The 15184-nt window shown below is 49.2% G+C and overlaps 1 protein-coding gene across 1 annotated transcript in view; it reads left to right on the top strand.

Annotated features, from left to right (window-relative positions):
* The window catches only part of LOC144172162 (homeobox protein MSX-2-like), an 81248-nt gene extending 78041 nt beyond the window's left edge, over positions 1 to 3207 (top strand). The window contains exon 3 of the mRNA XM_077701007.1: positions 2926 to 3207. Within this exon, the coding sequence (XP_077557133.1) occupies positions 2926 to 3207 (282 nt within the window). The remainder of the gene's footprint in view (positions 1 to 2925) is intronic.
* The last annotated feature ends 11977 nt before the right edge of the window (positions 3208 to 15184 follow it).

The raw sequence follows: 15184 nt of genomic DNA, 5'->3' as shown, positions 1-15184 counted from the left end.
CGTTCAATACCGCTTCGTGTTTTGACTAAGCACGGAATAATCGCTGAAATTTGAAGGAAAGATAAACTCCGTAGACCGGAGAGATCGCGATGTGCAGTTAATGCACTAACCCTCAAAACAATACAGGGGAGAATTAACAACAACAATAAAAAAAAAACCTCGATAACGTAATACTCTATTGCGATTTTTCAAAAGGACAGATATAACTTTTGCATGGTTGCTGCTTTATTCAAATAATCACGGCGACACTGTATACGCGGCCCATTAAAGGTTATTTTGAAAATGACTGAAAGCGGGACTGTTAACGTTTTAAAGGGTCATCGGAGTCCTGGATAAAACAAAATTAGGGCAGATATGATTACAGTGCTACCGAATCAACGAAAGCTGTAAACTGTTTATTTGAACTCGGCTGTTGCATATCGCGATGCACCTGGAGTTCTAGAGGAGGCGCACACTTCCTACAACGACCCACAATGACTCTATTTACCAGCGCACACTAAGAAGAAACACCTCCTCCGGTGATGATGCTGGGAGCCAGAGGAACCAGCTCGCGTTCGGTGCAGCTGGCTCGGCGAAAGCATCGGCGAGCATCGGTACAGAGCATCGGCGAAAAACCGACAGCAGTCAACCCAGAATCTTCACAAAAGTGAGCCCACAGCAGCTTGTCGCCATAAGGAAATCGGCCACTTGTCACCCGGCTTTCCTGGACGCACTCTGCAACATGTAAAGCTTACTTTCCCGCCAATGTTTCCCAATTCGGCGCTTCTTGCGCCAAAACGGGCAGCGCTCAGAACACAGCTCGTTTATACGTACATATGGCACATACCCACGCACGCAATTATTTTTTTAACAGCAAAGCTGTTGAGCAAATCGTTTGTGTATGGTGTCGGCAGTTAAAATTACAACGAAGAGGCCGAGGGGCCGTGCTGGCCTGCCTCGAGCGCACGCTCGTCAAGCAAGGCATACCGACTTAGAGAGATTGGCCAATATTGGCAAAAAAAAAAAAAGAACTCCAGTGTTCGCCGCGTGCCTCGAGCGTACGTTTGTTAAGCAAGCATATCCACTTAGGTAAATTGGCGGACATTGGCAAAAAAAAAGTAAACCTTTAGTGTTCATCGTATTGTGGCAACACTGGCTGAACAAGAAAGACACATTGTAGCGTACGCCCCTCGTTCGTTCGGCCTCGTGTCGTCGTGCGCATGCGCTCTGTACCGTAGAAGAGCCTCGACTTGAATGTCGAAGCTGCTATAGGTGATCGTTGACTTCACTCGGCCCGGCCGCGGATAGTTCACCCGGCCGAGGAAGAGGTCGCGCTTCGAGAAGCTCGGCGTTCGAAGCATTCGCTAGAGACGATAAGTCGCGCTTGCAGAGTCGCGGAAGAAAACGTCGACCAAAACGACGAGCTCACTCTGGCCTTGCTCAATATAAGTTCATTGAAATGCCATGCCGCCGACGTCAACGTTGACACCACAACGATACTAAAACTCAACTTTGTGTCCGTCAATGGTCACCTACAACAGCTTCGCCATTCAAGTCTTGCACGTGAGTGCAAGCTTCCCTGATTTTTTTTCGTTTAAAAATGACAACTTTATGACGCAACGCATGAAATACCGTCTTTGGATAATCATCATAATCCCACAGCCATGCGCCATGATCCCATACGTCACGTTACTTTGGGTGGGGGGGGGGTGCACCTGTGATATTTTACTGTAGGCATGCCTTTGCCTATTGCAAACGCTCGGCGGTAGATTTATCCCCAGTGCGTCCAAATGACAAATAACTTGGGCGAAGGTAGAGAGAGAAAGAGGGAGAAAGTATTTTATTGAGCCTTTAATGGGAGCGGGGAACCCCAGTATGCGAATTCATGGGTTGTCCGAGCCGTTTTCACCCGGGTTATTGGAGGTCCAGTCGACAGCCGCTCAGCAGTGTCTCCTACAGCACAGCGGACGAACGACCTGATAAGGGTTGTAGGGCTGGTTTCTTCGGGCATTCCAGGAGTATATATTTTAAGGTACCTACCTCTTGACAAAATTTGCATTGAACAATGGAATGAGTTGGGCTGGCTGTCTGGGCGCGCCTGTTTTGTAATTGTCAGAGTGTGACCTCCTGAATTTTAATGAGCAGACACTGCGAAAACATTGAGCAAACAGAGGAAGATATTGCGCAAATGCAAAACACCAGGTTCGCATCCAGCAAGGGCTCACCCCGGGTGGAATTTTTACTTAGTTCGCACACAGGGTGCCGTTATTCTCCGAATTCGCTATGTTCGTGCAAGTGATTCGCTATTTGGGTTCACTAGGGTCAAATTGATTAGCTGCGGGGATTGACCAGCAGTTTTTCATTTTTCATTTTTATTCAGATTCATTTTTAAACTTCTTCCGCTGCGCACATGTCCCGTTGCATGTGCTTCCTCATGTGCGCAATAAACGGCGGGAGTAACTATGACCCGTGGATTCCTAGTAACGCCGCAAACATTACGGCAATAAACAACAGCTCCTGCGTTAAAATTAGTAGTTTACTATATTGTGGTACCGGGGGATAAAATGAGGCGAAGAAGCATACACCCGTCTTCTCAGTGGGGAAAATGGGGAAGAAAGAAAAGAAACGAACGCAATACAGACGGACGGACGGGCGGACAGACAGACAGACAGACAGACAGACAGACAGACAGACAGACAGACAGACAGACAGACAGACATGGGAAGGAGAGAAAACAGTCAGTGGTTAACGCAATGGTCGCTAAAACGTTTTGCTTATATCTGACGTAAGTACCTACCCCTTGCTTTGGACATTTCATATCTCTCTGCACTGCTCCACTAACCGTTTTTAAAGCGCTCGGGGTGTGTAATTCGCTTCGAGCCCCCGTTTCCGGCCTTCCTTTCCGCTCCTCAAAGCCCGCCTTGCGGATGTTTTCCTTTGGTGCAGGTGAAGATATGGTTTCAGAACCGGCGCGCCAAGGAGAAGCGGCTCAAGGAGGCCGAGCTGGAGAAGCTGCGCATGGCCATGCGGCCACTGCTACCGGGCGCCTTCGGCCTGGGCCTGAGCGCGAACCCGTTCGGTGCCTCTACCACCAGTGGCGCTGTGCCCGGCTCCGGAACCTACATGCACGGCCCGCGACTCATGCAGGCCTCGCCGCCTGCCCACCACCCGCCCTTCACGACCGCCGAGGCTGTGACTGCCCTGCAGCAGCAGCGACCCGCCTTGTGAGTGGCCAGGCCGTGCGAGCGTCGTCCCTCATGCGATACAGGACCAAGCGGTCATTTTAAATGGTCGAGGCCTGCGACTGCGCTGGGGAACACCACCGAGTAATACCAATTCGCCGGCGATGTTTGACGAGAATTACATCTGTGAGAAATATATAGTAATTAGCTGTGGTAACACTTGATTTCAGAGGCATGGAACAGTTGTTAGGGCACGACAGCTTAACTGAAATCCAAATAAGGCAAAACCCCTCCCCCCACCCTCTCCACCCCGCGTAGGCGCACGTCGATTTGCATCTTATTGGATTATACAGTGCAACTTGCTAGGTATAAACATCTTAGGAGTGAACGGCCTACCCTCAGAGGCCTGGTTGAAGGACAGCAGCCTGTTGGGCCCTTCATTAATCCATCGCTCCAACAGAAGACGAAAGGGCCCTTCTGAGTATTATTTCAAGCCACAGATTGATTAGAAATAAATGTGCTAAAAATTGGATGGACAACATGAAAATATTTATGAGGTGATTCTTATTACATTAATCTTGATCTCATTCTTATTATGAGGCTTAACGCGCCGAAGCTACACAGGCGATGAGGCGCGCCGTAGTGGATAGCTCGGGCCTAATTTTGACCACCTGGGAATCTTTAACGTGCGCCGAAATCTCGAACACACGGGCGTTTTCGCTTTTCGCCCTCGTCAGAAAAGCGGCCGCCGTGGCCGGGAATCGAACCCGCGACCTTGGGCTCGGCAGCACAACGCTTTAGCCACTGAGAGAAAGAACATACACAAGAAAAAATACAGAAAGAGAAGACACGCCACGTCCGCACTTAGTTGCGTCTTTTATTTCTGTCCATCCAATTGATAGTGAATTTATTTTAGATGCAACGCATCTCATGCTCGCCCCTCGGTCCTTCCTGCGTCTGTCCGGCGTTTTCCGCACAGCTGCGCCTCTCCTCCTCTCCTCTCTCCGATAGCGAACACTCTCTCCCAAACAGCTGCGGGTTGGCTCAGCGCGCTCTCACTCCGTTGCTAGGCGCCGGTGGGCGGCGCTGCGCTCGGCGCTGCGCGCGCTGCGCATGTGCAGTACTCTCTCCGCGCTCTCCTCTCCTTCGGGCGCTGTGAATATAAAGCGGCATGCCGCGCTCCGGCGGTCTCAGTCGACGGTCGTCCGTCCACCTCCCCTTCGCGTGCGAATCCCTGCTATAAGCGTAATCAATACGATGGAAAGCGCCAATGGAACCCCCCATGAGATGCGTCGCATCACACCAGGGTTCCCGCGAGGGGAGGTGGGCGTAATTTTTTTAATCATGTGAGATGAACCGGACGCCCAGATTGCTTTGACTTAAAGATTGACAAGGCGCTCAGAATTATCATGCTGTCGGCGCAGCCGTCATGTCTTGCCATTTGATGTACAGCCTTTGTCAAAATTCTGTGGGCTAAGCCGGAAACACGCAGGCTGCTAGAAATTAAATGTACAAGCTTACATCCCGAGCGAGGCTGAAACTTTTTATACAGGAACGCTAGAGAAAACACCTTTCTTTGTTACTGCCTTAAAATACTTTTGTCACATTTAAAGGTGAAGCCGATTATTTGAATTCTTTGTGGTCGAGAAGGCTCAGGATTGGCCCACAAAAGTTTGACAAAGGATGTACGTACGTCATGGCTTTGTTTTGTGCGTGCCTGTGTGTCTTCACGCGGATAGAAGTTTACAGTAAAGAGATGAAGTTGGCTAACTGTACGTCGGAGTTGAAGGGCACAAACCCAAGCTATAACATGCATTGCATTTGAACAACTACTGTACGCGTAATAGTGAAATTAAAAATATGGCACAGGTTTTGCGCTTGGCGGCATTGCAAAAGCGCAGGGTCGACGCTTGCCTTCCTATGCACCTGGCGAAAACTTCTTGGTTTTGGATCTGCTTATGAGTACGATCTACGGATACTCAATGTCGAGTCATTAAGTTAAGATTCATACAGGTAATTCAGTGCAAGTTAATTCGCCCTGAAAGATTTCTTCAAATAAGTTCATTCTGATCGCTAGTTTTTGGAACCATCTTTTATCGCTTCCACTCACTTCGTTGCAGCCGGCGGATATGTCTTCGCGCCTGCCGTCATTACGAGAGGGAATAAAACTTTATTTGCGCGATCGACCAAACTGAATGGAGAAAAACGTGTATTTCGAAAAGATACCGACGGGGGCAAAATTTTAGGTGAAATGTTTCGTATTGAATACTAAAAAAACTGTTCATTAGCACTTGCACTCTTTTTAAATATGTATAAAAACAACTAATAAAGCACGTATGAATTTTGTGTGCCGCATGTCAACAAACGGTCAATGTCTGAGACAGTAGGTCTGAAAAAAAAAACGAATTAAAAAAATTATGCACCCCTCCGTCTAAAGACGGCGATGGAGGAACGCGAAGCTTCCTCGTGACGGATTCTTGTGTTGTCGTCTGTGTCTGGACTGAGTTTCGACCATGTCGAAATGGAGCAATCGGATGGACGCCGGCTTCATAACGCGGGGGACGCAGTTTTGGTTCCATGTCACTGCAGCGTTTTTTACTTTCATTCACCCACGATCATTCATCATCATTGTTAGAAAAAGTTGGCTTTCCCGCAGGGCACTTTCGCGTAACAGACGCCATCAGTGAGCACACTGAAGCGTTGCTTTAAAAGTTCCCCTAAAAAGAGCAAAGGGGTGGTTGCATCAGCGTTTCGACCCAAGTCAGCGCCGTCTGCGCGTAATATTGTGTGCTTTTTGTTGCTAATTTGAGGTTCGTTTTGTGCTATTACAGATAACGACAGCGCAATGGATACCCTGCACCCTGCCGGCCGGGGTGTCGCCATCGTTTCCGAAATCGCTGGTCATGCACGAAGACGACTTTAGCTGTAAATATGTAAAAACTAATTTTATCATATTAGTATGTTCAAAAAATAAAATTACACAAGTTACATGATTCTGTGTCTCGGATTTGCCTCCCTTTTGCTTGCGCATACGCTTCCTTTTGTTCCTTTGTGAGTAAGTGGGAACACGACTGGTCGTTCATGACCGTTGTATGGTATATATAACTCGTTGATGCATTCCCACCTGTTTTGAACGTACGTTGTTTCACAAGATTAGTACACATATTCGATTGTAACAAAATGGTAAATCAGCCTGTTTGCTATTGCTTGTTTGGGTCGAGACTTGCCCGCATTGTAATTCTTGTACATGTTCCTTGAGCCGGTAACCTGTGTTACCTTCTTACTCACCGGAAAAAAAATTACGAACACTACGGCTCGCAGGACAATCGAGGACATGCCTGCAGCATCTCTGTAATGGCTGCCCTGCTGTAAGCGTTATTTTAATGGCGAAACTTATTGTTAGCTTAACCAACCCGTTTCAGAATATCGTTATTCCGTATTCGTCGCTTAAGGGGAGGGGGGCGCGCCGGCTGTAGCAGCGGAGGAAAGGCCCAATTGCGCTTTATCTCTGCTTGCTGAGTCCCAGGAGGCGTAATTATCTGTATTCACTCTGCCGTTCTTGAGAATGTCCATATACTTACGCCTAGCTCCCAACTGTATAACTACATTCATAATTTTCTGACGACACGACTTCACTCTATGGTGCTAGATGACTGCCGCCAACCACCCTAGGCTCCTTCCAGGGACGTTCCTAAGGGATCTGTCAGTTCCCCTACACTTCTGAATTTAGCACTTCGCCCCTTGCCTCAACTGCTTCATTCCATTCCTAATCTCTCCTTTGGACTGTACGCCGACGATATAATCCTTTGGTGTTCTAATAGCAACCAGCTGAACTCCCCGACACATTTCAGACTGGCACTGATGTTGTCCACTCTTTCGGGTCAAGCGTAGGTCTCACTATGTCAGCAGAAGTCTGAGTACCTCGTGGTCACCGACGGACGTTTCCCAGCTAAAGCTAGCGACCAACGTTCTCAAACAGAAGTCATGATTCACTCCACCCCTCTACCACGTAAGGACTGGCTGCGCGTACTCGGCTTCGACCTGCAGGATGATGGGAAGGCCTCTCAGTGACTTAATCGATGTAAGGTTAAATTACTCTACTCCCTCACATCACTGGCCAGCTGACCCGACGTCGCCAAGGTCTACGAGATCACAATATTACGGAACCTGTGGACTCTTTAATATTTACTCGCACTCTTTATGCTCTGCCATACGTAAAATTAACGTCATTGCAGAGGTCCCAGCTTGAGTGGATCCTCCGGACTGCCACCCGTCTGGCTCTAGAGGTCCCTAGATATACCCGTGTTTCTAAGTTGGAGGCTGCTCAGCTGTTCGCGTCACTATCAGGTCACGTTGATCTTCATTTGGCGGCAGGACACACTCGTCTTCACCTGGCATGGCCATCTCCTCCTTTCGTTTCTTCATTACGGTGTATCTTCATTACCCGAAATTATAGCCACATACCTCCCTTGGTATCCCCTCCTTCGCATAACAGTTCCTACCATTACAATAAACGTATCCGCAACCTCACACCCAAGACGTCGTCGAGCTCGAGTATGCGCTCACCGCTATGGAGATCTAGCAACAGTGACGCACACCGATGACTCCTTATCTTCCCAAGACGCACGCGGGGTGACAGTACTTGTTCCTCCTGCCCACCCGCCCTTGCAGAAAAAATACTCGGCCGTTCCTTCCTCCCTGTCTCTCGAGGCCCAGGCAATCGCCGACGCAATGTTATCCTTAGCCACTCCTGGTAGCCACGTGATCCTCAGGATGCTCTTCGCTTGTTCGAGGGGCAGTTGATTTCCATTAATATAATGCGTACACTCCACACTCAACAGGCCAAAGACACTAGTACTATGGCTACGTGCTGGACTGGGTTCATGCTCACGCAGGCGTTCCGGGATACGAGCAAGCCTATCAGCTCTCCCGTGTTCCGTCCGAACCGAAAGAATGGAAGACACAACCTAGGCGAGCCCTTTCCACCCGCCCACGCAGGCGCGGCAAGCCTGACTACGTCGAAGCCAGGTTGTGTAACAGTTAGTCAGGGATAAGCAGACTCTTCCTCCTCCATCTCACCTGTTAGTCCGGGAAGATGCCTGTCTTATGCAGCAAACGCAAATGAACGGCCTTACAACCCCACACAGACTACATCGATTACAAGGACATCGCAGCCCTGCACGGTGAACTAAGCGTTCTGGCTTTCCCATACGCCGCATGTGCTTTGGGACTGTTCTGGCTCTCAACCATCACTTTCAACTTATCTTAAATTCCTTTCACCTCCTCCCTCTTCTCTCCAAGACTGGCTCGCCGCCGGAGGGAAGGGACCGAGCGGCCTGGTGGCGAGTACTGGTGGCACACGTTCTTCAGGTCTTCCCGTCTGTGTAGCTAATTCTTTTTCTCCCTAAGCCCCGGACTTTGGGGGGTCTTTTTGTATCAAATAAAGTTGATCAACAACAACAACAGGTGACCTTGAACCGCCCCGGAGGCGTCGGAGTGGGAGAGCACGTGTTCAATGCATCGCTGGCTTGGAAGGTTCTTCCTAAAATGGCTGCAACACCGCGGGACCGACGGCGTCGCGAGGCGCAAGTAACACGTAAGCGTAGCGTGGTTGAAACACCCGGTTAACGTACCGTACCCGTGGAAAATGCTCACGCGCCGATGCATCGCAGTTTCAAAAACCGTACAGGAGAGTCGTTGCCAGGCGGTGAAATACAGCACCAGATTTGGGAAATCTGGTGATATTTTGGGGTTGCTGGTGTTGAGGTGCCGGTATAGCTACACCAGAAAATATCTGGTGAGACGTGCTGAAAACATTGTGTGACTGCTTTCAAACTAAGGTTTCCTTTCCCTGAATGGAAGCTTTTTGCGCTCCTAAACAGCAAGATCACCTTACATTATTGGACTGTATGCGTATTCTAGTGTCCTGGATAAGTATTTTGGGTTTCACTACTGCTTGAAAGCAAAGAAAACTCTAATGTGATGTTCTGTATTTCAAACAAACCACAGCAAATAGCATACTTGGTAAAATTTCTTGCAGGACCCACCACTAGCACTCTCTCTCTAATAAATTTCTCACTCATTTGTGAAAGCTAAAAAAGCTTTGTATGACATGTTGATTGTACAGTAACCGGCCAAGTGTTAAATGCTCACATATTAACTTGAAATAAATATACGTTGCACGAGATATTGTTAGAATGTCAACATAGGCGAAAAGCGCGGCGAGCGCAGCGAGCGCAGCGACTGTCTGTGCGAACATGCTCAATAAAAACGGAGTAATTGCTCTACAAACAGGTATTCCAACAGATATGAATAAGAAATTTTGTTTCGCTTCTCTCAAACCTAATTTGCTAATTTAATGGCAGAGGTAACCAAGCCACCACTGGCGTTTCTTTAATCGTAGAGGTAATCAAGTCACCAACTTCCGTGATGGAATGGGCAGTCAACAAAAGCATCTTCAAGGCTACATTTTGGCGAACAGCAATCGCAGAAATCGATGCACAAGCAGGACTTACGTTATAGCGGGCGTATTTTAGTGCTGGTGAAATCTGGCGAAATTTTGACGAGGGGCTGGTGTTGAAGAGTCTTTCCAATCTGGCAACGCTGCTGCCACTGCGAGACTCTGCGTGCTCATCGTTTGCATTTGCGTGAATCCCAACGGTGTCTTCATAACATTCGCGCACAAGAACTCCATGCTTGTTCGTTGATATTTTGAGATTACTGCAATAAGGATATCCCACAAAGGTTCCCTAAGGCAGGCCAGGGCCCCACCTATTTTCGCCAATGCATCTCACTCAGCTGGGAATATGAAGAGAACTTATTTTTCTTCCTTTCTTTTGATGCGAAAGCCTTAAAGGGACATTGAAGTGATTTGTAAACATTGCAGGATTGCTAGCGCAAATTGTAGTCTGGAGTCTCTTGGCCAGGTTTCGAACTTTCTCGCTGCGTTTACGCGACTTTATTCAGTAGAAAAATAAACTCGAAAATGCTGTCCTCCTCTCTGAATCCTCCTTGACGATGTCCTATGACGTTTCGTGTCACGTCAAAACAAGATGGCTTAGCTTGACTGCGCTACTGCAAGGCTCGCCGACCCTCCGACAGAATCAGTAGGCCCAGCGCTTAGTTCAAATACCCGGTAGTGCATTTTTCTTGCAGTTGATTTATTTGTTTTTGGGCAATGTTTTATTTACTAAATTCACAGTTTTTGCATTCCTCCACGTTCATTCCTCCACGAGCGAGTTCGCAGAACGCGCGAAGACTGACATTAACGCGCTGGCGAGTTCTCTTTGGCGTGGTGTTGCCATAAGCACAGACTCCTTTCAGGCCCAGTCCCGATTCAGCCGACCCTTGCTTGGTGCAAACACGCCTCTTACGATACAGGCACGAGCCAAACAATTTCCAAAGAAGGCGGAAAGGCGCATCGCGTTTGAGCGTCTGCGGTGACGCGGAGGGTGTTCATCCACTGCGTACGCCTCGGCTAGTGATTGTTCGATTCCAAGCCGTGCTGGTAGGCTTATCTGACACATTGTGCAGCCGTCAAGATGACAGAAGAGGTGCGGTATGCCGATTACTGAGATATCGAGAATGCCCATCCAACGATAACGCTGGATGCCAAGCATGTTGTTTCACAGAACCGAAACCGAAACTGGTTTGAATTCTAATATTGGGCATCGTCCAATCACGTAGTACCTTGTATTGACGTCACTGCTGTTAGCTGGTGCGGCCGCCGCAAAACGCGCATGGTAGTTTTTATTCTTTCAGGCTTTACAAAATAAATACCGACTTATTGCACAGATAAACGATGAAAAATGTGATTATTTGAGCCAGTCTACGCAGTGCAAGCAAAAACAGGAGCTTGACAAATTCACTTCAGTGTCCCTTTAAGGCAGCCTTTACCACAACGCCCCAAAACGACCATTCAGCGTGACCAAGGGCCGAATTCTCCAAACACGGGCGTGGTTTTGAAGAGGCGCGGTAGTGGCATGCAAATGTATGTGTTCTTGGATTGGGGCGTCACTTTGAGGAGCAACGGAAAGGTGAAAACCTTAAGAAGGAATATTGCAACAAAGGCGCAAAGCGTCAAGCGAAACGACGGGGGCAGTGCGCGTCGCTTTGCGCCATTGTTACAATTCTCCTTCCTAAGGATTCCCCTTTCCGTTGCCCCTCAAAGCGACGCCCCAACCCAAGAACACATGCATTTGCATGCCACTACCGCGCCTCTTCAAAACGACGCCCGTGTTTTGGAGAATTCGGCCCCAAATGTGGGAATTTGGCAAATGACAAGGCCAAGCATGAGATTAAAGTAAAAAGAATAGAATCTGAACAAGCACAACAGTGTAAATGATCTCCTTGCGCTGTTACCCCAAATTCGCGTATTTGGTGACGTGGAATGGTCGTTCAGGGGAATTGTGGTGAAGGCCATCTTCGGCGGTTTCTTAGTGTAGTTAACTCGGTAGATCGGAAATTCGGCATCACTGACGCAGGGACGTCACAAACAAGGAAAGCCGGCTGAACGAATATAAGACACGGTAATTGAGTTGAAAAGAAAATTGGGTGGGATTCCTAACGGTAAACCTATGGGAATGCCAGACCAGCTGTATCGCCAACTCCAACACAGCTCGCCGTCTCGAACTGACTGACGGCGGGCAGAGTGAATGCGTTGTGGCCCTCGACTACTGAACGTGTGTTAGAGACATGTGCTGAAGCCTCCTTGAGGTATTTGTTACGGAAGTAGTGAAGTTGCCCCATCTTGGGCAAAATAAAGTGCTTCGTCATCATCATAATCAAACTCCCTTGACCTCGCGCACGCATGGAGTTACTGAAGTTTCTAAACACGGCTAGCTGCATCCTGTTTATAACGAGATCAGCCCTCCATACTTTGCCAGTCCCCAAACCGGAAAACGGTGATCCATTACAACAAAACGCCCAGAGAAACAAATCAGCAGTGATCTACGGGACGCACTAGCTATGCCCTCAGTGCCAACAGCATTAAAGTACACCAGCATACAGTAGGCGTTTGAGCTGAGGCATTGGTTAATAACCACGTGTGCAGCACCGCCATCGCTGCTCGTTCGCGTGATTTATTAGATACTGAAGTCATTGAGGAAATTCAGCCAACATTTTTTACAAAAAAAAAAAAAAATAATCGTGCAGAAATGATGCAAACGTTTGATCAAGGTAGCCACAACACCTGGTACAAACAAGAACCTTTGTGGCTCTTTGACGTGTTTGAATATCCCATTACACAGCGCGTGCATGCGAACACCAGGCTGGCACCACAGCCACACACCTCCGCGCCCGACGAGAACAAACGAATGCGCGGTGCACACTGAGGAGCTTCCACCACTGAGAGCCGGCAAGGTCGTCACACGTCACGACATACGTCACGAGGCAGGCTGAATGCGCGCATGCCCAAACCGCCCAGAACCTTCCTCTCTCAAAATGCACGTTTGGATTGGACTGGATGGGATTGGATTAGAAAACGTTTCTTTTTTATTATTTTATTGCGTGATACCGGAAGCGGCGGATTGACATCGTAGTCCGGTAGTCCACGCTTTGCGGCCGCGGGCTGGGACACGCGTTACAAGAAACTCCTGTTCCGCAAGCCGCTGCCCAGCAAGCTCTCCCACTTCTCAAGGGTGTGTAGGTTGGGGGGTGGGGGGGGATGGCAAAGCACATCCAAACCGAACGAGTTGTTGTATTTGAGGTGCCGGGGCAGAATGGGCTTTTTTTTTTTGGGGGGGGGGGGGGGGGGAGGGGGGGGTATGCGGTATGGTAAATACAATGGAGGAAGATGCGGCCGTCGTAATATTCAGTCTGGAGTCATTGCCAAATGCGTGCTTCGGCTACACCTAGGAATAGATGTGGGGCCGGCAGGGCCCTGCAGGAAGCTCGATAGTGATGGAGGATGTCGGAGTAATTTGCACACGTTATGTTTGGTTTGTTTTATTTCGCAGCAATTCTCTGTTGAGTATTAATTGTAGGGGCTGTTCTCTCTGGTCATTAACCGGTCTCTATCACCCGGCGCAAGGCGATGTGCGCTGCATAGCTGGCGAGGTTCAGCAACGCTACCTCACGGTCACCGTAAGACTGCCTCAACATGCGTTTTATGAGAGGGGGCGCAGGATCGGGTGCTCTGTACTCCTTCAGTGAATCTACAGGCTCAAACAAATACCGAGGTGCCACAAGTTCCTGTGAGATAAAACTTGCCAGCTCTGACCCGAATTGGCAGCTATGGTTGACGGAAAGGGTGAAGACGGCGGGTAGAACCAATGGAGTCCTGGACTAAGGACCCCGCCCACCTACCATCTCTTCAGTCGAATAAAGTTTTTTCCTCCTCCTCCTCCTCCTCCTCCTCCTCCTCCTCCTCCTGCTCCCAAGTTCCTGATCCATTATTACAAAGGGTCTAGAAAATTTAGGGGACCACAACGCTTTGGGTTCACCAAACATCTTGCTCGTTTTTAGGATCAACATTGCGGGCTACAACGATAGCTTAGCTAAGTATATTGATTTCGCGCGTCGTTAGCAAGAGATAAATTAAGCTGGAAAGCATGAAGCGTTTTCTGCACGTGGAAGCGCTCCGCACAGCTGTCGGCTAATCCATGCCCACCGGTCCACGAAGCGGCTCCAACTGGCGCAGGCTGCTACAACAACCGCTCGTCCCTGCTGTCCAGGATCAATGCAATTGTGAATACGAGGTATATAAGCAAGGGAATGGACGATAGTGAGGTGAAAAATTGTGCTAGGGAATGTCATCCCAGGTGATTTTGAAAGCGGTGATCAAATTTGTGTCGCGATTCTAAGCCGACCGGCCGACCGGCCGCGGAGGCAGGCAGGTGAGCGACTCGGCACCAGCACCTGCCCGAGCATGCGATGCGGCGATGGGCCGAAAGGTGGTGCTACCTGCGCGCAAGAATCAACACAGCACCGATCGCTAAAATGGCAATCACCGTGACAATAAAGTTCCACGTAAGAGAAAGGGGATGATAGTGTGGTAAAAAAATTGACTCCAATCAACGCTGTGAAGGTAGTTGGAAAGCAAAGCTGTGAATGACCCCCACACCAATTCCACATGCGACGTCACTTGAATTAACACACGTGGCTCTAGAAAGAGTGAAACCGGAGATTCTGCCAGCCGTTACCTGGGATTCGCGGAGGCGCCGTCCTGAACGCAGCAGCGTCGGTCACGGCCGGGCTCGAGCGGCGGACGCCGCCGCTGTAGCCCGGCCGTGCGTCGGAAGAAAGAAAACGGAGAGGAGCGTGTTTCGAAGGGGGAAACAGCGGAACCTAGCCATCCTGATGTGCTAGCTCGGGGCTACACAACCGCGTGACACAAGCGCAGACACTGGAACAATCCGGCATGTGTGCTTAGTGATTCCCATTTATGCACATTTAAACTGAATAGTTTCGTAAGTTTGAGAATTGCGAGAAAGCTGGCGGAACTTTTATAATCGCTATTTATCAGAACCAGTTACTCCATTCGTCTTTTGTAATACCTGTTAAAACACAACTGAATTTGTATTCAGCAAGTTAGAAAACGCAGTCCCTTCCGTGACAAGCAGTGAGCAAAAGGTGGCGTTTCTCTAGGGCCAGATGCCTGTACGTGGTTTGTACATTTTGTTTTCCCGCCCTGCAAACCAATCCTCAACGTATCTTTGCCGTACGACCACTTAATCCCGCCGGGTCCGGGTTACCCTGGAGGTGCTGTCGAGCAGGTTAATCAAGCTGTGCGAAGTAAGCACGCACTGGCCGCGAAACTCCGCCAAAACCGGCCCAACACCGTCGGTGAAGCAGACGACAAAGCTTACGGAAGGGTTCCGCCGACGCGCCCGCCTGAGTGAGCACGGGGAACGTTGGGTAAGACCGCCTTGCCATCGACACTGGGCTTCGTGAGTGAAAAGCACCCTCCGCCTCCCCAGCCGCGTTGGGAGTTTCTAGTCCCGCACGCCACGAAAGAACCGTTGGCTGGTAGAGGTAGAAAGCTTTGCTTTAAAACTGTGTTAAGGGTTGTCATTCGCAGTTAG

Source organism: Haemaphysalis longicornis, unplaced genomic scaffold (genome assembly GCF_048455015.1).
Source record: "Haemaphysalis longicornis isolate Haplotype H1 unplaced genomic scaffold, Haemaphysalis longicornis Haplotype H1 scaffold_1, whole genome shotgun sequence".
Classification (NCBI taxonomy): Eukaryota; Metazoa; Arthropoda; class Arachnida; order Ixodida; family Ixodidae; genus Haemaphysalis; species Haemaphysalis longicornis.
The sequence above is the reverse complement of the archived record's forward strand: the minus strand, read 5'-3'. Positions and strand labels throughout refer to the sequence as shown.